We start from the raw sequence: 27737 nt of genomic DNA, 5'->3' as shown, positions 1-27737 counted from the left end.
GGTTCGCAATTTTTTGCAGTGTTGCTTCATTTTATATTTATGTTATTAATATTTTTTAGCCTTTTGTTTAATAGTATTTATTTCATAGTAATAATTCTATGTTTTTAATCCTTAAAGTTATTTCTGAGATTCAAGAGTAAAGGAACATAAATCAGTATATTGATTTTGCTTACGATAGGAACTGCGCAGCCGCGGGATATTTCAAAGCAAGCTGACCCAGTAGAATATTTAATTTCGCCAGAATTAAAGAGAAAGTAGACCGTAGACTACACAAAATTCCTTATTAGATACTGGAGATAATATATGGTGTTTAATTTTTTTGGTTTATTAATGTTCGAGAGGAGTAATACAACAAAAAATGGGCAACGCACAAGGTGGAGAAAAACAACCTAAAACAGGAAAGTCTCCAGCAAAGGGCAGGCATTTTATGAGAAGCTTGAACAAAAGGGCCTCGGGAAGAGAGAAAAAGGGCCGTAAAAAGAGCAATGCGAAACCGGCGGCAATAGATAGGGAGTGTGATAAGACTTCGGAATCAGATAACAATGAAACGGTTGAGGCATCTGATAACGATACGGTCGAGTGCGTGTTTAAAACATTACGAGTGGAAGGGGGCGCGGAGTCGAGTGTTCAGTCAGAGGTAACGGTGACCAGGTGCGAGCCGAGCCCGCGGTCACCGACCCGCGACCAGTCTCCCGCCGCCGCCGCGCAAACCTCCTCACCCGCGGACCCATCCACGTCCGATTCAGTGTTTACAGACCCTCTGAGCCCTCTTACGCCGCTCGCCGTCGAGCTTAACCAATGCTACTACTCCGCGGAGAGTGACAGCGCGCAAGACGATCTCCCACGCACTCTCACCCCTCTCGACATTAATGCGCTCACGCATTTCGACTTTTCTGACGGAACAACACCGGAAATGCCGCACGAGGAAAATGTCTCATGTGACGTAGAAAAAGAAAACATAACAAGTGACATATGCGATGACAAAAGTGTCAGGGATGAAAGTGTTAAGGTTATGGGTGCATTTTCATCGAAATTAAAGGATGAGCCGGTTGATCGAAGAACGCATGAGTGCAGCCATGACTTCCTTGATAACCGGCTGAAGACTTCTCCAGGACAAACGTCCTTTACATTGTCCAGACATCGGAAAGTTGAATTGCCTCCTGTGAGTGCAGAATCATCACTATCGGTACTAGAGAGCGGTAAGTTTAAGGACTTACTACCACGTAGTAGTAAACAATAATTTGCCCTAATTCTTAAAAAGTCCATTATGTTTTAAAATTTCATTAAAGGTATTTTTTAGAATCAAACCAACTTGTAACTAATAAGAAGAAAGTAGATAATTATAAAGCATTTTGGCTATGCCTTATACCATTTAAATTATATATTTTTAAATAATATATTTTGATATATAAGTATATATCGCGATAAATTATTTTGCTACATAAATTTAAAATACATTACTAAGATTTTAATTTTGTTTGGCAAACTTCTTATACTACTAGACTAGTCCAAACTTATTACAAATTATCTTCTTATTTGTCTTTTGATCTCTGACCTAATTGTTCTTGCAGTGCAGATATCAAAGTTTTGTTTATAAGAAGGCATAGTTAGCTACTGTCGATTTACAAATATTTACGTCTATACATTATATCATCTAAGTATACCTTTATGTCTAATTGGGTAATATATAATCCCGATGCCCTGAGTTCAATTCTCTGACCACTTACTTGCAATGAAATGATTAAATACCATAACAGTTATTGCTTAAGTAGCATACTTCAATTAAAGTTTACGAAAGCTGGAGAGATCATATTTTGTTTATCTGTATTCGATTCCAATTGCTAGTCGCTATGTAAAACCCATTAGGTAAAACCAAACAAGCTACGACTGTGATTTTTATCATCTGTCACGATTTGTCAATTAAGGTTAATACAAGAAACCATTACATTTCATTTAACTATATCCAGATACCATACAAACGGGTAATTGTTGTTAGTTCGTAGAAATGTCATATGATTTATAGGAATTCTATTTTCTGGCCAAAATATAATTATTTATTTCTTCACTAAATCCGAATAAAACGATCGTTGTTAGTTATTATATATATATATAATTGCTACATTCATGGAATATAGGAATGGAATTTGTTACTTTTATACAATTATAGGCAGTTACAAAAGTGAAGATCAGCTATAACTTATATGTATAAGTCCCTTACACAAAGGAATAATACCGAAACCTTTTGATGTACCTCCTTGGGACGGTGTTTAAAATACCGCCATAAATACACCTGCAGCACTTTTTGTTCATTAAAAGTGTTCCTACTCATTCCTGTTTGTCATTATTCACTGCAGTCTTGACATATTATATATAATTACTTTTCTCGGTTCTCAGTTCCCATCAGGATTTCATATTTGCAAGAAACTGAAACTTAAGTAACAAATCCAAGCTATTCGAAGTAGTATAGTAATAAGCCAAGATATTCGAAAATGATTGAATAATGTTTACTCAATTACCCTTATTATACAAACTACTAATTACAAATTGCAAATTTGTAGGTTTCACGCTTAAGCTACTGAACTAACTAACTAACAACTAACGTTGATTGGTAAGGTATCATGTAATGTATATGTATTTAAATCTTTCAGAGCCAGATCGAAGACATTCCAGTGTAAGCGATGTTCCTTTGCCGGAGTCTAACGTGTTGAGAAAAGTGGCATCTTTGACACTGGAAAAGCATTCAGAGATCAAAGTAGTTCGCCCCAAGTATGTACCCGAGAAACTGGATTTCCAACTGTACGAAAAGTTCGAAGGTTGGTCAAGTTAATAAAGCCTTAATCTGTAATCTTATGGTAATATATTTTTTAATCATTAATAATAGAATATAGTGACAATATAGTATGTAATTTAATATCTTTATTAATGCAGCATAATCAGCACTTCACCATTTATTATATGCACTTAAACGATTCAAGTAGGTAGGTTGTAAGTCATATCAGCAACTCTTTTTTAAACTACGTACTTTTTAATATTGCGCCTTGTAGGTGAATGAACACAATAATATGATAAGAATATTATCTTTTATTACTAAATATAACTACCTACAGCGTCTAATTGTTATCTTAACGAATCATTTTGCTTCAGTATAGATAATGAGTGGCAAGTGTCGTGAATACGTGACCTAGAATAAAAGTTGGTGTAAGGAAATATGCGGTTATCCACAAATCGTGTTAATTTCACAAACAGTTCAGTCGCGCAATTTAATTATGTGAAATTTTTATCTAAATATCAATCAAAAAGGAAAGGGATTCAGGATATAGTGACTATATTAGGGTTACATAAATATGAGATTGCATCTTACGAAATTCAACCAGTGAAAACTGATGACCGTTGCGGAAAATTGCAATGGCCACAAAATTCTTTAGTATTGTGCGTTTCTAAGAAATTTTGTATTAATTTTGAGAGAACAATGCGGTGGTATGTTGTTATGCTGAATATACATGGTAAAAGTATGAAAATGATATTTGAATACAATTTAAAACGTAGAGAAGTTACAACTAAGCTATTGATTAGGCAATGCTTTTCAAATATCACAATTTACCGTAACAAAAGAGTATGTCTTGATACGAGTACGTCTTGTCGTCGACCACGTAAGTTTGGAACTTTTACATTCTTTATTATATAGTACACATCTGCAATAAAAAACCTACTAAAATAACTTATTGGTGTGTCGCGAAAAGAATATTCAGAAAATAAGTAACTACTTACCTTATTAGGCGATGCTTATTTAAATTATGCACCTGTAAAAAATACATGTAAGCAGGTACCTACTTGATAACTTGGTATATATAATATATACCTATACTATAATGTACATACTTTCGTACTCGTTAAATTTTAGGTGACATTGATAAAAATAATTTGTAATGCACCATGCATTTTATAAAGTGATAAGTTATAGCAGTGCGTCATGGAACGCCAAATGAAAAATTTTATGTTGTACTATAAAAACGCAAAAGAAAACTAAAATTGTGGTAATTAATAAAGGTAGAAATATGAAAGAAAATATTTTTGGAGGCTATTGCCTCTAAATAAAATCTTTGAACGTTATCTCACGGAAATAATAACTATTCATTTTATGTAAAAATTGAATACCTAAACGATAAATAGGATTCTGAGAAATTTAGAGGATTAAGGAAAGTACCCTATGGAATAAACAATAATTATAACTATATTACACCGGGGCAACACTGTGCGGCATCGTGGCATGCCACAAGGCTGCATGCTACAAAGTTAAAAATGTCGCACATTGTGGCAAGAAACGTGCAGCTGTTGTTGCCTCGGCGTAAACCAGCCTTTAGAGCTGATGCCTGATTATCGGAGTAATTACTTATACTAAATTGAGTCTTGAAAACGTCACTTTTTAAGAGAAATACTAAGGGTATGTTCCGATATACACTGCGAGTACTGTATAGTGCTCCCACTGTTCAAAAATTTGTTCCGCTATGGACTGCAGTATACAGCCGCAGCGTCCTAGGAAATATATGACGTCACAAATCCCCGCTATACTTCTACTGCGAGCACTGGCGTTTTCGAGGTAAGGTACTCGCAGTGCTTTGATCACGTGATCAATCAAAACCACTTGAATGCCTAACGGCTGATATAACTTACAGTTTAATAACAAACATTTAAAATTCTAACTTACTTTCTTTGTAGTATTAATTCAATTGACAGTTAATATTAATATAGATTTTTTTAATGCGATAATACTCCAATAATAGTTTTTCTTGTTGAATTGAAAAACTTTGATGCACTCATTTGAAAACTGTGTCGAAAAACGAAGCTGACTAGTATACTGGACTGCGTTCCGTTTTAAATTGTAACCAGTATAGCTGGCTATAGAGAAACGGTTTCACAGTATACTAAATTGACGGTACTCTGTACAGTGGTCGCAGTGTATATCGGAACATACCCTAAGTCAAAGTCAGCTGTCAATTTAAATTTCGAAAACATCGTTCTTGAATGAATGTTGACTTTTGTGAATATTATTGTAGTTAGTGAAGTCAAGTTTCGACTTCAGTTATTGATTTGAAAATTTTCTGTTATTTTACGATGTTTTAGTATTTAAAGCATTTTTTTTGCTAATTTATAAAGATTTTTAATAAGTTTTCCAAAGTTACTAGACACATATATAAATATATAATAAAACTTACGAAATGATCATGGATTAACGCCACCCACCCATTACAAATATTATTAATCTTCGGAAGAACATCCAAATAGAAATTAATAATTTGTTTAATAAGCACATTAAGGTAAAGTTCTTCTTTCTACTATTATATAAATATTGTAAAGTTAGGGTTTACATAAATATATCATGAAATTGGCTATGTTTTTGTCCGCCTACTCAGTTCAACTTTTACTATCTAACAATTTTATTTGAAAGTTAAACATATCATTAGACATAGATCATATATTGTTTCAGGACAAATGCTTCTAAATTGGTTCGTGTCATCGTCCGAAGCAAACATAGTGAAAAACATCTCAAACAGCCAAGATCTCCGTACTCTTGGTATACAGTATTGTACTCATTTGTTAGCAGCTGGTGTGTTATGTCAAATATCAGATAAAGATGCACCCACAGAAAAAATATTCAAGGTATTTAACTTAGAAAAGGGAGCACTCATTGTTATAGTTTTATATTTTAGGACATTAACCATTATATTTTAAATTCATAATAAAAGAATAGTAAAATTCTACTATCACTTGAAAAAATATTTTTGAAACTAGTGCAAAATGTTGCATCTAATTGTCTCATACTTATTTATGCAATCTTTATAAAGCATAACATATAGTTATAAGGGTATAATAAATAGTTATTGTTTACAGTTTTTGTGTTTTTCAGCCTAATTTAATGTACTACTGGGCACATATGGAGTCACCAGTTTCACAACCACATGCACCAGGACGGCTGCACACAACATCATGGCCACCTAATTTTGACTCATGTTCTGAAAAATTCAATCTAAGTTGTCAGCCTCAAAAACAATATACTGCTAACAATTTTGAAGAAATCAGAGATATCTCTGAAGCTAGACAAGTTATTGCAGATTTAATAAGAAAACTGCAGGAATTAGAATATAAATTAGAAAATTCTAAGGAACACTCCATAGGCATAATAAATTTAAAAAATGTGAATTCAAATAACTACTTAAAGGATAGACAGAAAATAGAGTTGATTAGTCGTGAAATTCAAACAATTAATTTAAATAATGATGATGGTAGGTTGGCTGGAAAATCTGTGATATCACCTTCAAAACCTGATTCTTTAATAAGAACAAGTGTAAAAAATGATTGTAGTATAGCAGTAAGTAAATTAGATCGAGATAAATGTGATTATGAAGTTTTAGGAGACCCTGAACAAAGATCTGTTAAAATAGAAAATTATTGTAAGTTGAATAAGAGCCGAGAATGTAATTTAATACTTAAAAATGATGATTATGCAGACAAACGAAGTAGTAGTGATATAGTTAATAAATTAGAAAAGCAGCAAATAAATGAAACACAAAAAATAAATAGACTTTCAAGTAATAATTTAAATGTGAATGTGTTACATGATAGTTCTTCAGATGCTTCATATGTCAGTACGACTGCTGATGTTACTCTAAATCAAAGTATTTTTACTGAAGATAAAAGCCTATTCAGATCTCTCAGTCCTCCCCCGATGCAAGTTTTATATGCAAAACAAGATAATTATGTTGCATCAGAATTCTCATCATTAGATTTTACACAATCTGAACAGAGCTGGAAATCAATTGAAGCTGAAAAAAGTGATTTGTCATTGTCAGGAAACATGACAGAGAGTGCAACTAAATCAGCACAAAAATCTGAAGCAAAAGATATAAAATGTATTCCAAAATCCTTATCAGAAAGTGATAAGAGGTCAGAAAAAGCTACATCAATGTTATCAACATCATCTTTAACTACAGATGTCTTGAAACCTTTAGCAGAAAATATGGTGGAGCAACAACCGCCACCTATGCCAGGAATGTCTCCTTCACCACCACCTACTCCAGGAACAAAATCCACCACTACATCCACTCCTGTCAATGAATCCGTTCCTCCTTTGCCTGATATGGCTACATTAAATGCCCTAATACCTCCACCACCTCCACCAACATCTTATGCCCTATATCCATTACAGGGTAATGAAAAACTTGCACCTAAGGAGGCTTATCCTTCATTATCAAAGGCCGAAGTAGATCTAAGAAAAGCCTCAGAGAAACAAATTGTTTCCCCACAACCCCTTCATATGCCTATACTATCTCTGATGCCAAAACTGGATCTGGCTTCGCCAACCCAAAAGATGTTAGAATTGGCTCCTTTACCTCCACCATTACCAAGTCTAGATCAGCCACCGCCACCAATTCCTGGCAAATGTCCCCCGCCTCCGCCAATGCCCGGTATGGGTCCTTCGCCGCCGCCAATGCCCGGAATGGGTCCTCCGCCGCCGCCAATGCCCGGTATGGGTCCCTCGCCGCCGCCAATGCCCGGTATGGGTCCCCCGCCTCCGCCAATGCCCGGTATGGGTCCTCCGCCGCCGCCAATGCCCGGTATGGGTCTCCCGCCGCCACCAATGCCCGGTATGGGTCCCCCGCCTCCGCCAATGCCCGGTATGGGTCCTCCGCCTCCGCCAATGCCCGGTATGGGTCCTCCGCCGCCGCCAATGCCCGGTATGGGTCCCCCGCCGCCGCCAATGCCCGGCATGGGTCCGTCATCAACACCTAATGTGGGACCTCCACCGCCTTCTATATCAGGTATTGGTCCTTCAAACCCTCTCATGACAGAAATGGGACCCCCTCCGCCTCCAGGAATTCCACCATCACCCTCGGGACCTGCACCCTTTCCGACACCCCCTGTTGGTGGTTGGAGTATGCAAAGATCCAGTGAGTATAGTTTTATTATATTTTATACAGATTTTAGTTCTACAATTTTTTTGAAGAATTAAAAGAAGAAGAAAAAGATTTTAGTTTACTATAGTAGTCTTTAATTTATTATTTGAAACTCATCAGAAGATTAGTTCGTCTAAGGCAAGCCAAAAAAACTTGGAAATATTATATAATTTGCCCCGTTTGGTTTGTTCCTATTCTTAGTCAAAAGAAAAAATGTAGTGAAAATGTAAATAATCAAACGAACTGTGTACATCATTACCTCAATGGATGGTTAAGACTTAATTTAAAATTACAGATTTACTCGCAGCTGTTTCGTGTACACGTACACACGATTACATTGACTGTAGTTAGGTAAATTATTCAATTCTATTCCAGCTCTAAGAAAACCTCCTATCAAACCAGCAGCACCCATGAAGCCTCTATATTGGACACGAATTTTGGCAAATTCTGTACAAAATGGCCAAGGCGAAGTAGATTCTGGATTCAAACCATTATGGCTGGAAATTGACGAAACAAAATTGGACAACATCGATGAATTCATGGATCTCTTCTCTAGACAAGTTGTCAAAGCCCCAGTAAAGAAAAAAGTAGAAGTTAAAACAAAAATACAGCCAATAAAAATATTAGACAGTAGACGATCACAAAATGTCGGTATATTCGTACAAAGTTCGCACTTAGAGTTTTCAGAGATTGAAAACGCCATATACAATTTTGATACGTCGGTTGTGAGTTTAGAAGTATTACAACAGATGTATGAGTTGGTAAGGTATTCACCGTTCATTATTTGAGTTTTCTTATTTACAATGCAAATTAGCTTTATACCGTATATATTATTATAGAGTCATAGCCCTATACCGTGTAAATAATTTTATTACAAACGTAAAATTAAATATTAACAATATTTTTTTATATTTTTAAATCCATTGCCTTCAGATTTTATTAGAATTTTTATTTTAAATGTGTAACACAAATCAATATTGAGATTAGACCCATGTTCTTAATTTGCAGCGCGCAACGAATGAAGAATTAGAAATGATAAAAGAACATTTGACAAACAAACCTGAAATACCGTTAGATAAGCCCGAAGCGTTTTTACATGACCTCTCTGGAATACCAAATTTTGCGGAGCGGATTTCATGTTTTATGTTCCAAGCGGAATTCGAGGATGCTGTTAACACAACTATGCATAAATTAGATAATTTGAAACATACATGTGAGGTGTGTTACATTTTAATTAACAAGTTGCCGACGAATGATTGCGTAAAGTGTTAAATATTATCTACACATTGGTTCTAGATAACGCACGCTATTAAGCGGATTTTTTAAATTTTGTTTTCACTTAATTTCCATTTCCCGTTAAAAGCTTGATATGAGGCAGAGCGCTAAACTGCTCTGTTCCGCTATAACAAACTAATTTTGAAAAATCTTTCTATAGCATTGATCGTAGGATTTTTTGATTCGATCGTAGTCGTTGGTGTACACTTGGTCGTATGGTGAAGGAAAACATCGTGAAACCGACCTCAGTCTGTCGGGCACAGACGAGTGATCACCTACTTACCTATTGAAAAAAAAAACACCTGAGATCTTCAACGGGTTTTTTCAGAATATAGCATGACGCCTTTTTGTTTGCGCCTCATTCGTTTCCTGTCAAAAAATTCGGCGAAAAACGAGTATGAAAAAATAAAGAACACAAGAACTGTTGACACAGTTTTATAAGTTTTTTTGTATCTGTGTTGATTTCATACAAAAGCCCGCTTGGCTCAGTTTTGTAATAAATAAACTTTTCATTTATATTATTTTAAAGTTTATAAATTGATTTGTTTTTTACAGTTCCTAACAAGTAATGAATCTCTAAAGCAGCTATTTGCAATAATTTTAACTCTCGGGAATTATATGAATGGAGGTAATGGTCAGAGGGGGCAGGCTGATGGTTTTGGTCTAGAAATCTTAGCGAAGTTGAAGGATGTGAAGGTATTTTTTCTATTAAAAATTCGTTTAAATAGCCTATTTTAACAGAAGCCTTGACTTTTAGAACTATACAGTATCTTGGTAAATGTTTTAAAAGTTATATAAGGCATAAAACACGATTTTTTTGATTTAATAAAACAAAGACAAGTAAGTATACAAAGAGCCCCCGTGTTCATAAATACTGAATCAGTCTAACTGTACAATCGTTATAACACTGTGGTAGATAAAGAGATCAGTAAGGTTTTTCACTAAAATCATTTATCAGTGAGACTGGGAAAAAATAAATCAAAGAAATTTTATTTATTAAGGACTTCTTCTCCCTGTATTTTTTTTATATTTTGAAGTTATTATTCAATTAAGTACTCTTTAACTATTTGGCTAAGAGATTAAATTTATAATTAGTAGCTCAGACGTTAAATTTCTTTTAAGTATACTATTCGAATAATTTATTAGTAAAGATTCTTCTTGTCCACAGTCCAAGCAGTCGACAGTAACGCTACTGCACTTTATAGTAAAGACGTACATGCGTCAACGAGGGGGCGCCCTGTCCACAGAATGCACGCTGCCTGTGCCCGAACCGGGTGACGTACAGCGAGCGGCTGCTATCGACTTTGCAGATGTCGCTGCTAATCTTGGATCACTGCGGAAGCAGCTTGACGGTATTAATTATGTACTACCAAAGCGATTTAATAGTATAAGCCTATAAGGAATATATACAACACTAACGTTTTAGTCAAGTTTTTGTCGATGATTTATTATGACTTACATAAAGCTGATAGAGATTTGGATTTTAAAGTAATTTAAAAGTTGTAATGTTTTTTAAAGTATAAGCTTTGATTGCAATTTTTTTTAATAAATGCTATATAGCCAATTCTTGTATAATAAGTATATAATATGTTCTCTTATGTTACTAAAACTAAAACCAGGCTTCCCGTAATGCAAGTTTGTATGTTTATCCTGGTGGTCCTGGATTCTACTTCCGCTAAAGTAAAATACTGAGTGTAAATAGTGTGTTAAAAACTAAATAGATAAAGATAAAATAAGTGACCATCCATTAAGAGAAAGTAGTTCCATCCAAAAAATTTTAGATTTGTTTTCATGCCTATAAAATTATTCATTCCATAGGATGTAAAGAAAAAATGAGCAAAGTCATAGATGCCTACGAGAGAAATCCAGCTGATGTGGCAAATGAGAACAAAAGAATAGAAGTTTTCAAAGAGAAAATGACCACATTTATTGATGCAGCCGAAGAAAAATTAAAGACTGAAGACGACAACTTGTCTGAGTGTAAAAATAGATTCATATCCACTGTGAAATTTTACCAGTACAAACCTAGGTGCGGCGGTGTTGAAGATTGTGAACCTAAAGAGTTTTTTTCATTATGGACCTCATTTTGTAGTGACTTCAAAGACATCTTTAAAAAAGAGGAACAGCTGGCAATTAAGGAAAAGTAAGGACAAATTTGTTTCCTAACAATAATATCCAATACACATAATTTATGTAAAACAGATAATCCAAAATGTTATTACTTATGGAATTTATAAAATGTGGTATCATTTAGTTTAATAATGTATGTATGTATATATAAATATATATATACAAATTGTATAAAATATTGAAAAAAAACAAATATAATACACATATTATGTTACAACTGCAACTTTGTTAATGATATATTTTTTCCCGTCATTTTATCCTCAAATCTTTTGCAGGTTAAAAGAAACGAAAAAAATGCATGAAGTGCGAAAAGCTCAAACAGTCACACAACCAAAAAAGGAAGGTGGCCTAAAGGCACGGCTTCAAAAGTTGTCCAGTGTGTCCAGAAAATGACTAAATTATTTTATACTACTACTGAAACCATAATGTACCTGTAGCTTTTCTATTTGCAATCAAGAAAGGGTGCTAAATAACTCAATTTTTTTTAGAAGCTTTATTTTAATAAGTTAAACTAAATTACTCAGTGACTAATTATTTTTAAGTGGTTCTTTACAATGAATTGTATTGGTATGAGTGTACTTAGCATGTTCAAAACGATTTTGTAACCATTTATGTAAACAATGGTAGAGTCAAATGTATGTGATTGTTGTAATTTTTTTATATTGATATTGCAATAGGCTGTGATGTGAAATATCAGCATTTATAAACAAAGGCACCAATCAATAAATGTTATATAAATAATTGATTACAGTTAAAATCATGATCTGATATTTATAATTAAATAGGTCTTATTTAAAGTTTGACCATATAACTAACCACCTGAAATTATTATTTATTAAATGTGTTAATTAAAATATAAATAAAAACATGCAACTGTAGGAACTTCTCAGTTAATTTGTGGCTAAAAATATTTTACATTGATACTAACTGGATTTATTTAGACTAAAGAAACGACATGATAATAATTATTCTATAAATGTAGGCTACAGGCATGTATTCTATAAAAATGTACCTGATAATATATTATTTATTATCTTTAAAGCATGTTCTATTTATTAATGGTGCTTGATGAAACTGACATTTGCAAGTGATGAGGTTTGGTGAATAAAATGTTTCAAATGTTTAAAGTATTTTATTTATAGTAGAGACATTTTTCATACCATATATTTTGTATTTTTCTTTTAAGCTTTCTAGGTAAACATCCATCTTCTGTTAGTTTTAATAATGATGCTTTTAATGTAAGCCACTGCATTACTGATAAGTGTCCAGTTAGAGCTTTATCCTCATTTTTATTTCTATATATTTCCTCGATATCAATAAATTTTTTTAAATTATTGTTATTACTTATATTGTCAATTGAATGAATATAAGTAATAACATTAGATTCTCTCTTTTCTACAACTATACCCATATCTTCTGCCATAAAAGTTTCTTTGATCTGTGATTCATCTAGAATTTTTTTAGATATGTTAGATACAATTTTATCATTAACATGCCGTGATACAGGTACACCTATATCATTATCTTGAAAATATGGATTTGTTTCATTTGGTGTTTCCTTTATGGTAGTGATAGTCAAATTAACTTCCTCTGGAACTTCCATGTTTTCATTTATCTTATTTACAAACTCAAAAATACTATCACAAAGGTTATCGTCCAAGTCTTTAGGTATCATTGGTTCCATTTTTATTTTAACTTTATGTGTCCATTCAAAATTGCCAAAATCATTCAGGTTCTTTAAATCACACCACACTTCCATGTCATCTGGCATTTTATACTCTGGTGGTAAAAAATTCAATCCCTTGGGTTGCAGTATCTTTAAAAGAGGATGAAATTGGTTATACCAATTGCATGAGTGCTGTAGTAGTACTTGTGCCATTGACCAGATACGACTAAGTAAAGCATATGGCATGAGACACATCCAATGGCTTTCTCCTCTTTTTATTCTATCTAAATAAAAAACAGCAGCCTGCTTAGCACATATAACTATTCTTAACATCAGTTTAGAAAACGACATGATTCTAACTAAAACATACTCCATCATCTGTCTTGTAGGAAAATAAAGTTCGTCATCTTTGTTAGGTAAAAGAGACGCAAATCTTTGGAGGTCTTTCAAAAGATTCAGAGTTAAATACTTTTTTAGTGCAGTATTTACCTTTTTAAAGTTACGATAACCTATATCATTACGAAATTTTTTATCAAATTTATATAAGAAGCGGGAAAACAACGCACTTTCTTGATGTAAAGGTGATTGTTTGGATAACACTTGAATGATGTTGTTAGTGTTATATCTAAGGTCTCTTATATCTGAAAAAGGAAGTTATAATAATTGAGTACTTGCTTTGAAATATAGCGAATAAAGTAAAAAATTGACATGCCAAACCTTTGTAATTCTTGCATAAAAATGTATTAATTGGAGGAGGCAAAATAGCTTTATTATTCCACGGTTCCAACATGTTTGCCTATTCCAATTGAAAAATAACAAGTTATTACCAGAAAATATTGATTAACCTCGACAGTCGAAACGATATTTTGAAACGTTATAATAAACTCCACACTCTAGTGAAACAAAAGAATTTAGAAATTAGACAATTTATTTTGTAAATATACTAATTACTTTTACTACATTACATAAATAGTACTCGGCAGTCGGCACTCGCTAATTGCTATTCGCATGATGTATTAAGACTTAAGTGTGACCAGATTTTAATTGACGAATCTACTGCTTGTGGAGGTTAAAAACTACTGAATTCTAACGAAAGGAACGAGAAAATCTATTATATTTTTTGCTGTTGTATTACAATGTAAAACATGAAAGTTTTCTTGATAAAACGATAGAATAATAAAAATAAGAATTTAATTTAAAAGAAACCAAGTTTTTTTAAAATTAAATTCTCAATAAAAATATAATTAAACAAAAATGTATAAAATGATACTTTAAGTATCATTTAAAGATTTTTCATCTTTATGTTGGGTAAAATTGTCATAAAGCAATTTTGAGTCCATTAACTTGAACACACTTCTGTCAGATCTATTGACTGAAGCGGAGTAGTTTTTATATAATTTATCTTCATAAAGCAACTCAAAATGGAACTCATCATGTTTTGTATGTCTGTTTCAATTTTATGAATAAGGGTCTGATCACTTTGAAAAATAACGTAAAATTTTGTAGATTTACATAACCAACTTTAAATAAGGGATCTTGCTCCTATTCATTGCGATATCCTTGTGTATATTTATGTTTCATTTTAAACTCGATTATATAAATTCTCAATAAAGGAATTCCCACATCACACTCTATGCTCACGGCACGAATGGTAACGAAAAGAATAAATATTAAATAGTTATAATCCAATCGATGAAAGAGGAATACCTCGCTTTTATTCGATATGCCAAAAAAAGTACTAGAATAACTGAAAAGCGTGAATTCTACTAAAATATACCAAATAATTTTTACATACTAAATTCTGTTGACAGTACCTCAAAATCTACCAAAAAAGTAGAAATCTACTAAATCTGGTCACACTATTGTATGATTTTTTTAAGTAGGCAGCAGCACAGATTAATTACAGATGAGTTACTACTTACTATACTCTGTGTTATTCAATCGTGTTATTATGTATTCCCTACTAAATGAAATATAATTATAGTCTATCGCATTGTATCACACATTGTATTCTTTGTAGGGGAACCTTAAGTTGGCGGGGGGAAATTAATTTTTTGCACTTTTGGCTCTATCAACTTTTCGTTAACTGTTCTTCATTGTTCTATCAAAAAAAATTTTTGTTCGTTTTTTTTTTAATTATAAAAAAATTGAACCTCAATTTGGCACGAACTATAGATATTTTTTTTTTCTAATAGTTTAGAACTATTCAATAACTGTTCGTTCAAAATAAACAACTGTTTGGCTTTCATTATCCTGTAATTTAATAATAATTAACTTTTTTTTATAAATCTTAATTAAATATTATTGCGCATGCGCAGTATCAATGCGCATAGTTCTCATAAATTATGCGCGGCCTATTTGAATTCTATTCAAAGAGACAACACAACAATAACAGCAGCAACAACAAAAAGTTAATTAAGGGTTGATCGTAGAGGGGTAAAAATTAAGGGTTGCATTTATTTTTATATGTAGGATGTTGTATCATAAAAAAATAAAAAAAGTTAATTAATAGTACTTTTTTTGGGTTGGACACCCTTATTATTTAGGGATTTGAAAGATTGATGTTGTCCGATTCTCAGACTTACTGAATATGCATAAAAAATTTCTTAAGAATCAGTCGAGCCGTTTCGGAGGCGTACCTATGGGAACGAACATTGCAACACGAGAATTTTATATATTAGATGATTTCGTGGAGACACCGCTCATATCTGTCTGTTTACGGTAAACTCAAAAACTACTGCACGAAGTTTCATACGTTTTTCACTAATTTTTAATTTAGTGTGTAGAGTGATTAAGTATAATTTATCAAGGTTTTTGTGCCACCCACCCATCACGATTTTAAAAATATTATTTTGAGCTCTACCTAAACTCTCTACAAAAATATATAAAAATCGGTTTAACCATTTCATAGGAGCTTGGTTACAAACACTGTAAGTAACACGAGAATTTGATATATTTAGAGATAGAAGAAAATAATATTTTTTAATGTTTATAAAATTATTTTATTTCATAAAACATATTATACATTGTTAAAGTGTAACTTTCCTTAATTCGAGCGGATCAGTTTATTCCATGTCTTCCAGTAATTGTTCTCTTATCAAGCCGTCGACTATAGAAGAATCTGGTGGAAGCCACTCACAACTGGTGTCCTCTGAAGAGCATACCTGAAGGCGTAATAGAGGTCAAGAGAAATACCTATACGATAATAATCTGCAGGAGTTTTACCACTACTTCTTTAACGCCGGATTATAAAAACCATTTATTAGAAATTGCTATTAAAACTAAAATTACTACTAAAATTAAAACTGTTACGAATTGTTTGTGTCTCTGTAAAAATCATTTAGAATAAGAATATGACTTATACGATGGTAGTGTCACAATGATGGCATTTAGGCCAGAAATTACCTACCCTGAAAAGAGGGCTAATTGCAGTTTAGGGAAAATAACTACATGTTACGATTGACAAGTTTAATCTATGAGTTGAACACCCGGAATTTTGGTGGTGAGCCCCCAGATTTTAATATATAAAAAACAAATAATGTAAAAAGAATCTCAAACCTGACATTTGCAGCTAGCGGCTTCCACGTAATGATACACTTCTGTCCCTGGTTCTACTCCTGGGTCGCAGTGACGTAATTTCAGAGAAGCATGTTTCCGTTCACCGTGAACGCACACAGGATGATGAGATTCCTTATACGGAAACTGCCAGTGAGATATCTGGTAGAAAGTCAAAATTCGTTTGAACAAAACTGACGTTTTAAATGTTTTACTTTACCTAAGTTAAAATACAATATAGGTACATATATAACATATAGTTATGGCAAAATCTGTTTAACCCTATACAGGCATACTAACCTCGTAAGATAGGCAATAACCCCAACATGACATTATCTTAACGTCATCCCAACATCGAAGTCCATTCAGATCCATTTGAATGGCTTTGTGTGAATATTTTTTTAGCTTACATCTAGCACTTGAAGGGCCAGCATCACATGTCATTATCCAGAAAATCCAAAATGAGAATATGGCCGTTAACGTATTACTCATGATGCTTCCTTTGGCAAAAATGTTTATCTTGTTTTAAGATTAAAACCAATCTGGCTGTTATTTTTGAGGGTAATGTTTATATAGAGAAACAGAGATGGACGTCAGGACGTTACTTCCATGTCAATTCACATCACGACATTCAAGCCATTAGATTTCTTATCGCTTTGAATAAAAATAGAAGACGTTTATACTATTTGGAAATTGAACTTTTTTTATTTATAAATTAAATAACGTAAGAACAGAGTTCAAAAATAATAGAATTAAAACTATTGATCGCAAAGAAAATACGGTTAAACGGTCAAAATCTCTTTTATTATCACAATTAAAAGGTTCAATACATGATATTTTGTCTGTTTTAAGCATAATTATTTATGAATTCCAAAATTTGTTTGAATCAGAATCGTGATCGCGAAATGAGTTTCGTATTCGGATTCACATGGAAATTGGAATTAGTATAAATTATTTAAAAATTATATTAAAAGAAAAAAATAAAAAAGCGCATGTTCTAAGCCGTAATTCATAGAAAGCGGGTAGAGTTTTACAGTTCATATTATAAAAAAAAATATATAACATATTAGGAAAAATCTAAAGAACGTGAAACGAAAATTATTTTATATTTCTACGTAACATCTATATATAACAAATAGCGTATACTTTATTTGCGCATAGAAACACAAGCCTTCTAGGCTTTGGACATCCGAAAAAAATATAGAAACTATTTGTAAATAATTAGAATTGACAGTTTATTATACTCTAATAAAATATTTATGTAACTGTTCCAAACAATAAAATTTATGAAGATTATTTCAATAAGTGCTTACCTTCTTTGAAACATTCTGTAGGGTTTTGCTAATAATTCTAGTGCCGTGTGCCGTTTGCAACTATAATATTCTACTATAGACATTTCGCAATTTGTTATTTTTACTCTAGAAATTAAAAGACGAAACTATTTATTTCGAAAATCTTGTCGTGCCCAGGTATGGGAGATACTTCTGTGATATATTATCCCTCATCGAACTTTTTAATTACGAATACTGACAGTAATATTTTTAAAGGTAAGATCTCAGTATTATATAACTATATGAAACTATATTATGCATGATATTAAAATTATAATTTACATTAAACATTTTCGTTTCTTAATTGTATTGCTGTAAATATGTGAAATTGCCGTTGCAATTTTTCTTTAAAAAAGACAAACATACTTGACAACCCTAAGTTAGGAAATTGATGGTATTTGATCATCCGCGTGCCTCAGATGAAAATGATGTCGTTCCTACGTCGGCTCTCGTAATATTCTGGTGGTGGCGGATATCCGTTGCATCCTGAGAAAAATGGAGTAAGCTAATAACTAATCCTACTAATGTTATTAATATTCTCATAGCATAATATTTTAAATTGTCTCTCCGTATTTGTAGCGTGGAAGATTTTTTGCGTTTGCAGCATGATATTGACCGTGTAGTAAATTGTTGCGAAAGAAATAATAAAATAACTCCATTTGAATAACACAATGCGCAATAATTTAATTACGCACGAGCACGGTCCTCGATTATTTTTATTTATTGAGAATTAAGGAAAATTTAAGATTTAGGGTAGGGGTACAGTTAAATGCAGTCTTAACTTTTTGAAGTTACATAAAAGATATATGGTAAAAAGCGAATAGGAATTTTGAATACTTCTAGAGTATTCAAAATTCCTATTAAATTATACCACAGTAAATTTGGTAATACAAGTCTTTGTTTTTATTATTTTTATTATTAATTAACTATTAATTAGTTAAGATGTGGAACATGGTGTAATTGTTGCAGCTACTTACAAACATTATGTAAAACTAAAAACTTGGCGATTAAAATGAGTGGCGGAGAGTTTATAGCCAGTTCTTCTCGTCCGTTCTACGCCCTTGATTTAAGAACTCAGTAAATGTAAAATTAGAAGCATTTAATACGTATTTAATTCTTGACGTTCATAACATGTACATTGTGTTAACTAAATTAATAAATAACTTTGTCTATATAACGCACATTTAAGAAGCCCCTTGAAAAGTAACCTAATGATTTGGGCCCTACATGAAAAGAAATACTTAACAATGGTGGAGCGAATTTACCCGTTCTACCCGATCATGTTTCCGACATTGTTCGTTTCGGGTACGGTTGGATTTACTACGCTAGGGGCAAGGAGGGATCTAGCAAATACTCAGTACCTATTTGAAATCCTTATTGGTGGGGTTCATAATGCAGATAAGAGATAAGTGAAAATAAGTTTGAAATAAATAAATAACTAATATTTATTCTATTCTACTTTCTTAAGTTTATTTGGCTGAAATCATGCAGGCATATTTAAAATTAAGGTAGCGACTAGCGATTGAAAAATTAAAAGTAATTTGTTACTTGGTATTTATTTAAAGACTCAAGCTTAGTCTGTGGACTCAAATATTCAATCATTAAATGTCATATGTCCATATGACTTTTGACAGACGCAACTCGTAAATGAAATCGAAATTTAAAAACAAGGGGCAAGGGACAAACACTTGCACGCTACATGCATATTATTGTTATTTTTTGTAATTATAATAATAATATAATTGAAGTATCAAACGATTAGATATTTAAACTATTTATAGTATATATATAAGTTAAAAATTTACTGATATGTCCCGACGAACACCAATTAAAGCGCGTGTAAAAGTGTGTAATAAATCTGTGTTTCACCTTCAAGATAAAAAGGCTGATGAAAATGAACTATCAATTGGCTTAATTAAATCGGCTAAGCGTACAGGACAGCTGAGCTTATGCAACCGGGGTTTGGGCACTGGTAAGATTATTTAATTTAGAACTGTTGCAATGTACCTTGTGTCCACAATGCAATACTTTATAAATAAATGCAGTACCGCGAAAATCTTATAATTTAATGTGTATTCATTCAGTACCTGAAAATGTTTGGAAAATTGATGAACTTGTTATGGACGATACTAGAGAGGTAGACTTTGCCAGATCAGATCAAAGTAATTGGTGGAACTGTGAACCTTTAAAAATGTTAGACCTCAGTTCCAATGTCGTTAACACTATATCTCCAAATGTCAAGCTGCTGCAAGAACTTGTTACGCTAAAGGTAAATGCAGTTAATTTATTTTACACTAACTGTATAGAAAAATAAAATAAATATACTAATAAAAAATATTTTTCTTATATTTCAGTTGCATGACAATGCATTGACATCTTTACCAGCAGAATTAGGGCAGTTAAAAAATTTATCAAATCTAAGCTTAGATCATAACAAAATAAAAGAGTTGCCAATAGAATTTTATAAATTAACAGAATTGCGATGGCTAAGCATATCTCATAATGAATTAAATATAATTCAAGCTGATTTTGGAGATTTGGTTATGCTCACATTTTTGGTAAGTTGTTGTTGTATATTAACAAATTCAACAAGAAGTAATTAAGAACATATTATTGGAAGTGTATCCATGCTACCAAAATATGTTTTGGTGTACTATGTTTACAGAAAAGCATCATATTTATTCTTTAATTACATATATTTACTTATTGATATTTTTTAAATCACATTAATAATATTACTATTCTTAAAGGACCTCTCCCACAATAAGTTACCATCTCTGCCACCTGGTATGGGATATCTGGTAAGGCTAGTGGAACTTAATTTGTCACACAATGAACTTATGGAACTTCCACCAGATATTGTTAATTTGAGAGGTATTCTTTTTTATAATAGTAGAATTTTTTATTTGATTGTAACAGTTCTAAAATTTTACTACTAAAGATGGATTGTGCTTGTGTCCTTGTGGACTTACATTGAATAAGATAGATAAGTATTAATTTCTTATAAAAAAAGATTTATTTTTTATTTGTTCTCACATTGAACATAGATAAATTTTAATAAGAAAATCGTTTTATTAGCCAATATTATAATTTAATAAGATTTGAACATTTCATAGTCATATGTACATATAAAAAATAAATATGTCCACAGATTTGAAAAAATTTAATATTAGCAATAATAATTTGAAGAAGCTACCAGCAATGGGTGAGTTAAGAAAAATGGAAATACTCGATGCAAATCATAATGACATTGAAAAGTTGCCTGATTTCTATGGGTGCACAGCATTAAAGGAAATATATTTAGCAAACAATTTTATAAAGGTAATTCATAAGACTTGAAACAGTGTCAAATGTTTGAAAGGTATCAGAATAAACATTTGCTTTTTTTTAAAATCATCCAATTTATTGTAACTGACTTAGATATTTTAAATAGTTGTTGAAGGGGAAACAACAAATAAAGTATTAATTAAAGGAAATTTAGTAAAAGGAAAATCATTACCACTTAACAACTTTCAATTTCAAATTTGTAAAGCGTGAAATAATGTGTGAAATTAAACGGCGCGTATCTGCATTACAAATAAATATTCATGACTTTGATGAGTTATTTATATCTCGTATTCATAGAAAATAAAAACTGATATGTTGTGTTCATAATAAAAGTGTATTTTCTTTCAGAAATATATTAATTTTATTCTTACAGGAAATTACTGAAGAATTTTGCGACCAAATACAACATTTGAATGTGTTAAATATAAGGGATAACAAATTGGAAGTAATACCAGAAAACATATCATTGCTGAAGAAACTAAAGAGACTTGATTTGACAAATAATAATTTAAATAAGTATGTATAATTATAATCAATTGTTGTAAGTGTTTTTGCCTAACCTAACCCCCAAAATTCATTGGCATACAGAAGGGTTCATAGAATATTTTTTTTAGTAGAACCAATAACTTAAAAATCAATGAAATCTGTAGAATATGTAGAAATATGGCGACGTTGTTTGTCTAAAGTCTAAACAATACATCTAGTAGATCTTTGCGTATGCGCCTATCAAGTCTAGTAAAAAATATTTTTTATCTAATAGGTTACCGCGTAATCTAGGTTTGTTGTCCCAGTTACAAAGTATTAGTATGGAGGGCAACAAATTGTCATTCGTGCGTCAGGACGTGATTCGAGGGGGAACTGACCGAATGATGAAATACTTACGGGATCGCATCACAGAGGAAGTTGTTGGGGAGACCAGATACGAATCTGAGTGGCCAGATAAGTCAGTAATATATATATATATATAATTTTTTTTTTTAATTTGAGAATTTATTATTATATACCATATAAATCGAAACAAAATATTTTAAAATGTAACGAAATACTTGTGGTTCTTTACAGGAAACAGTTTTTTTTTTCACTCATTTGGTCGTAGTTAAAACGACCAAATAATACAAAGACAAAATAAATATAGAATATAAAATTTTGTTTATTAATAATAATAGTATTTTTAAGTATAAATTGAGATTATTATTCCAGGCAAGTTATGAAAACAATCAGAATTGCAGTCTTTTAGTAAAAGTACTCGGCTGTCATGTCTGTCTTTTCAACAGATACACATTATTAGAAAGAGCCGGAGAGTACTTTTATTAAATGAGTGAAATTAAATCGATATAGTTTTCGGAAATAAGGGGGAAATATTCTAGAGTTTGTTTTGGCTTTCTCATAACACAATCTACACAAGAATTAAAATATATGAAATATGTTTTCGTCATAATATTGAATTATTATAAAAAAATAATCTTAGGTTCACGTTAAAAAAAAGTCAGTCCCTGACGGTGCCATCCCGTGATCTGACCTTAATACCCGACGAAGTGTTCCGAACTGCGGCAGAAGCTGAAGTTCATATCGTGGATATATCGAGGAACAAGTTGCAAGCTTTTCCTAAAGGGTATGTATGTAAAGAGACTTAAGAACTTACCAGAGTAATATTACTGTTTATGGTTGTTACAACTTCATTAATTGATTTCAAAGGAACTGTACCAACTTACCTAAACATACGAAGGGTCAAATTTGGCCGCTTTTAGCCAAGTATGCATTCTTAATACTTAAATAAGTATATATAGTTAGTTTAAAACAAAACTCGATACTAATAATACGGCTGTAACTAAACCTATTGTATTTATAATATTATTACAAGAAATACGAATCCTAATGTTCCACCGTTACCTTTCAACTGCTAAACCATGATTGACTTAGTATCCTATAACCCATAGATGGGACAGAGGGTATCCACAGCGAGTCTCCATCGCGTTCGGTCTTGAACCTCGCCCCAAGTGTTTCCGGCTCTCTTTGCCTCATATGCAACTGTACGAAACCAGGTTTACTTGAGACGGCCACGCTTCCGCTTTCCTTGAGGGGTCCAATCTAGCGCCTGCTTGGAGATATAATTAGAATCTCTTAGTATTATGGCCTATCCATTTCCACTTGCGTCGCTTGAACTGATAATGGATAATGGATGGCCCGCAGCGCTTCCAAACTGCTCGTTAGTGATTTTCTCGGGCCAGTAGATACCCCGAATACAGAGAGACATTCGGAGGAGACAGCGATGGAGAAAGACTTGGAGCAGGTGCAAGATGTAGTTAGTGACCTTCTACGTTAGAGCAGCACAGATTTGACGATAGATTCGAATATTCTTTATTCGAATGAATAAACACATTTTTATTTTATATATATTACATATTTGTTGTACCTGAAGCCAATTCAAAAACATATGACCTGTATTAGGCCTAGGCACATTCCTATTTCAGTATAATCAAGGATAAGATAGTCAAATAAAAATATTTGTTACAGTATATCAATACTAAGCGACACGTTATCCCAGCTAATATTATCATCAAACAGTATTGAGAATGTTCCGTCTGAGATAAGCCGATGTTCCCATCTGCAGTTTCTTGATCTGGCCAAAAATTGTATTGCCGATCTCCCCATAGAGTTTGGGGGATTGAAAAATTTGAGAGAACTCGTCATATCCAATAATAAGTAAGTTTTTTCTAAGTTTATTATGTAAAAAACTAAAATTTGCAAAATAAAACTCGTTTAGTTATCATATTATAGAAAGCGTGGCCATAGGTTCATTAAACTTATGACGCAACCGACGTGATTTACAGCCGTAAATATCAGTCATAATTTTTATATTATTAATAATAACAAATTTGCATAACGTTTTTGGCAATGTGTAAAACCAATACATCAGGTTCACAAAAATCCCGCGATGTGTATACGAGCTGGACAATTTGGAGATCCTTTTGGCTGCAGAAAACCAGGTCACAGAGATCAACATATCCTCGGATGCTCTCGCAAAGCTGAAGAAGCTGGCTGTCCTGGACCTCACCAATAACAGTATTATTAGCGTACCTCCGGAGCTTGGCAACTTTACACACCTCAGGTATGCTGCTTTAAAGAGTTTTTCTCGCTTCTGTATCTATTGTGTGTAATGAAAGGTTTTGCGCGCGACCACAAGAAGCGTTGTCTTTCATACAAATAGCTGACGCAATGTTTTATTCATTAACTTAACTCGAGTTAAGTTAATGTATATGTGTTATGTATGTAAGTTGTTGTATATGTTTGAATTTTCCCATGCGCGTCTGGGAGATGGGTTTTTAATTTTCCAAGATGCACTAAACTGCACTAATTTTAATTTAATTAAGTTTTTTAATTGTCGGGTACATAATACTAACAACCTTAACCAATAATATAAAGCAAAAAAACTTAATTTGAATTCACAGAATTTTTTATCAAAACTGCTTTCTGGGTTTTTCTTAGTCATTATGTTGTTGAGACTGTATTATAATAATATTATATTTCCAGGTCATTAGAACTGATGGGTAATTGCTTTAGACAACCTCGGCACGCGATACTTGCGAAGGGAACCGCTTCGGTTCTGTCATATCTCAGAGATCGGATACCTGTCTAGCTTTATTCCGCTTTCCGAAATCTTTCAATATCGCTTTAAATCGTACATGCTTGCTATAAAATATATTCAAGAGAATTTAATAAGCTCAAAATGCTTGTGCCAAATTGGAACTATTAAAAGGTTTTTGGAAATGCTTAAAGAGGCTTATTGCAGTGTTATTTTTACATTGGCTGCTATTATTTTATTATTATTTGTTGTTTTTATACTTTTGTTATTTATACTGTTGTATTTATTTAAAATTGTTTTTTTTAAACCAAAGTAAATTAGTCAAAAGGTTCGTGTACCTGAATCCACCGAGTATATTTGTTATGTTTTAATTTTATTGGTTTTATAGGTTTAAAAAATACTACAAATTGAGGCTTGAGTTGAGCTTTAAAAAATCTATTTCTAAAAACCACGTCGTGACGATATAAACTGTAAAAATCGTAAAAAAAAAAGTTATTCATTACTTTATTTTGACAATGAAATTCGACATGGAAGCAAACGTCCATAGGGAACCCTTGAGGTAAGGAATCCACGCGGTAACATGATAGGTTTAAAAAAAAAACAAATTCGAGTCCTCGTGTATATACGTTTCGACAGAAGGAAGCGTTAGTTCGCACTTAAACTTTTCTGTACAATTCTCAAATATTATCTATGTTTACTATTTTTTTTATAAACTATCAACTTCTTTTCTTTAATGAAAAGATAGAAATGATATAAAATAATTATTTATTGTTTTTTACATACTTAATTTTTTGTGCACAGTATTGGAAGAGTTGTTGAATAGTTGTCCATTATATCCTTATTACCCCCAAATTCTTTATTATTTTAAATTCTTATAAGTTCATATCATCAGATATTATTGAAAAGGTTATGTAATTAAATACCTAATACATAAGGTGTGTCACATATACAATTTATGATATATAATGTTCAAAACGTGGTTTTATTTAAATTCTTTATGAATTAGAAAGATAAGTCATATAAAATGTGTTAATTTATGTAAAATACAAAATTTTCGTGTCGGTTTTGTAATATTTAATCGGCAAAGCATTCAAATTTATACAAATTTATCTAATATATTTTCATGTTAAGCATAGCACATTATTGCAAAATTTCTAGCATTTTAAGTCACAAGCCAGCGTCAAAATATATGTTATACAAATTTAAATCGACTCTTAGCATCTGTTAAACCATTGAACTATGACAGTTTTGACAAACCCAGATTGAGATATAGTCCTGTTGCTTAACCTTATCTTAAATTACCACAGGCTTGGTTACCATCTACATTAGTTTTTATGAGTGCTAGTAATAAAGATTATAATATAAGCTTATATGGAAATCTTACATGTACCAAAAACGCCTTATAACGTTCAAAATTATATAAAGAAAAAATATTGAGAGTATGTCAATCTTATGATATTTTTCTAACAATGTTGTAAATTACATTATAGAGAGATATTGTAGCTGGAAATGTTAAAATGAATATTCCTTGGATATTATAAAGTTGTACCTGAAGATGTTTAACGTTTTGCAAATTCACCTTATACATATACTTATAGCCTTGCATTGCCATTTTGTTTGAGAGTGTAAATTATAAGTTATTTTGTTTGTTATAAGCGCACAATAAATGAGTTTATAAAACAGTTGTTTATTAATTAATAGTTATCTCCCTTTTAGAAATATCGTTTTAGATCTAGAGCAAGTTTAGTCTCACTAATACGTAATCCTCGCTATTGTTTTTTTTGCATTCCCACAAATCTTAACCTTATTTTTTTGGACTGGGATTATCAAATCTCCGACGTTGTCTTATAAGTTTTCGTTTAAATGACAAATATCAAATTAATATACATACCTACGATTGTCGGTGATATGGCATATAGTATTCAAGTAGTTTGAGAGTGCCAGAAAAACTTTACGCCAAATATTTTCGCTAAATCTACACTAAAATTTTTCTAACAAATATAATAATATAATGCTTGCTTGCTTAACTTATTCCTACTCTTATTACCTACTATTAAACGTACACCCGCTGAAACAATATATGCACTACTTTAGCCTCAAGATGTTTAAGAAATGTCTGGCTTTTTAATTCGAAATGTCGCGTCTACTCACGCCATCAGAGTATTCTTCGTCGATCATTTGCATAACAATGCTGAATGTAATTGAATTAGCATAACAAATTGCTTTTATAGGTCAAAGCATAAAAGGTTGCATGTCAACCGTGCAAAACCACGGACTTTTAGAATATTTTTATATGATTTACTAAGGGTCAGTTTCATGTCATCATGTTTCTTCGTAATTTATGAATATGGCCTTAATTACTTTTTAGCCTTAGTGACTTTTTAAGTTATATCTACGTATTGGATCGCCAACCTTGAATGATTCGTAAACTCCCTCCTTTTTTATTACAACAGATATGAATATGAAATCTTAGAGGCATGTATACATATAATATATATATTATGAAGACAGGAAGTACGTAGGACCAACGTATTGCATCAGTATCACGCATGGCTAAAAACTCTTAACGACCAGCATATTACCAAGAGACGGATATCGTGTTCCTTATCAATTTATGCAAATTATCTGTGTGACAAAATTTACAAACATTTTATGATGGATGGTTTCGTAACACAAAAGTAAAATACTGGTTATCAGTTCAGTAATTACCAGTACTTCCAGACTCCGTAATTACAGTAGAGTATCCATAATTTTAAAACTTGTAACTTTAAAACACATAAACAAAGATATTTTATAGGTATCGTCATATATCAAAAACATCAACGAGAAACACAGGATAAAATACAAAACAATATATAACACCAGTGATTTTTTTTTGTAATGTTACTTTGTAGTCTGCTGAGTTTGTTTATCGTAAT

The 27737-nt window shown here is 32.1% G+C and overlaps 3 protein-coding genes and 1 long non-coding RNA gene across 6 annotated transcripts; 2 read left to right on the top strand and 2 right to left on the bottom strand.

Annotated features, from left to right (window-relative positions):
- The first annotated feature begins 171 nt into the window (after window positions 1-171).
- LOC125052286 (formin-2) lies at window positions 172-12480 on the top strand. 3 transcript variants are annotated; one of them, XM_047653030.1, is made up of 11 exons: window positions 172-1199; window positions 2649-2813; window positions 5486-5658; window positions 5906-7804; window positions 7835-7946; window positions 8328-8713; window positions 8961-9170; window positions 9783-9923; window positions 10396-10579; window positions 11046-11370; window positions 11633-12480. In XM_047653030.1, the coding sequence occupies exons 1-11, from the start codon at window positions 359-361 to the stop codon at window positions 11748-11750; spliced, it is 4554 nt and encodes a 1517-aa protein (XP_047508986.1). In that variant the 5' UTR covers window positions 172-358; the 3' UTR covers window positions 11751-12480. The 3 variants fall into 3 exon arrangements, with proteins under 3 accessions (XP_047508986.1, XP_047508985.1, XP_047508987.1); XM_047653029.1 differs by having other exon boundaries at window positions 5906-7946; XM_047653031.1 differs by lacking the exons at window positions 172-1199; window positions 2649-2813 and adding an exon at window positions 3142-3650 and having other exon boundaries at window positions 5906-7946.
- Window positions 3064-3841, bottom strand: LOC125052288. The gene is made up of 2 exons (XR_007117432.1): window positions 3769-3841; window positions 3064-3692 (listed from the first exon to the last, which is right to left on the bottom strand). It is a non-coding gene; the product is annotated as an uncharacterized LOC125052288 (long non-coding RNA).
- Window positions 12475-14115, bottom strand: LOC125052287. Its single transcript, XM_047653033.1, has 2 exons — window positions 13741-14115; window positions 12475-13664 (listed from the first exon to the last, which is right to left on the bottom strand). Exons 1-2 carry the CDS (start codon window positions 13811-13813, stop codon window positions 12490-12492), a joined length of 1248 nt encoding a protein of 415 aa, XP_047508989.1. The 5' UTR covers window positions 13814-14115; the 3' UTR covers window positions 12475-12489.
- A 5443-nt stretch (window positions 14116-19558) lies between these two features.
- Window positions 19559-25053, top strand: LOC125052347 (leucine-rich repeat-containing protein 40-like). Its single transcript, XM_047653137.1, has 11 exons — window positions 19559-19881; window positions 19994-20178; window positions 20264-20467; window positions 20660-20783; window positions 21061-21230; window positions 21610-21752; window positions 21997-22179; window positions 22705-22848; window positions 23751-23939; window positions 24154-24345; window positions 24768-25053. Exons 1-11 carry the CDS (start codon window positions 19719-19721, stop codon window positions 24871-24873), a joined length of 1803 nt encoding a protein of 600 aa, XP_047509093.1. The 5' UTR covers window positions 19559-19718; the 3' UTR covers window positions 24874-25053.
- The last annotated feature ends 2684 nt before the right edge of the window (window positions 25054-27737 follow it).

The sequence above is a fragment of the Pieris napi genome, chromosome 9 (assembly GCF_905475465.1).
Source record: "Pieris napi chromosome 9, ilPieNapi1.2, whole genome shotgun sequence".
In the NCBI taxonomy this organism is placed as follows: domain Eukaryota; kingdom Metazoa; phylum Arthropoda; class Insecta; order Lepidoptera; family Pieridae; genus Pieris; species Pieris napi.
The sequence above is the reverse complement of the archived record's forward strand: the minus strand, read 5'-3'. Positions and strand labels throughout refer to the sequence as shown.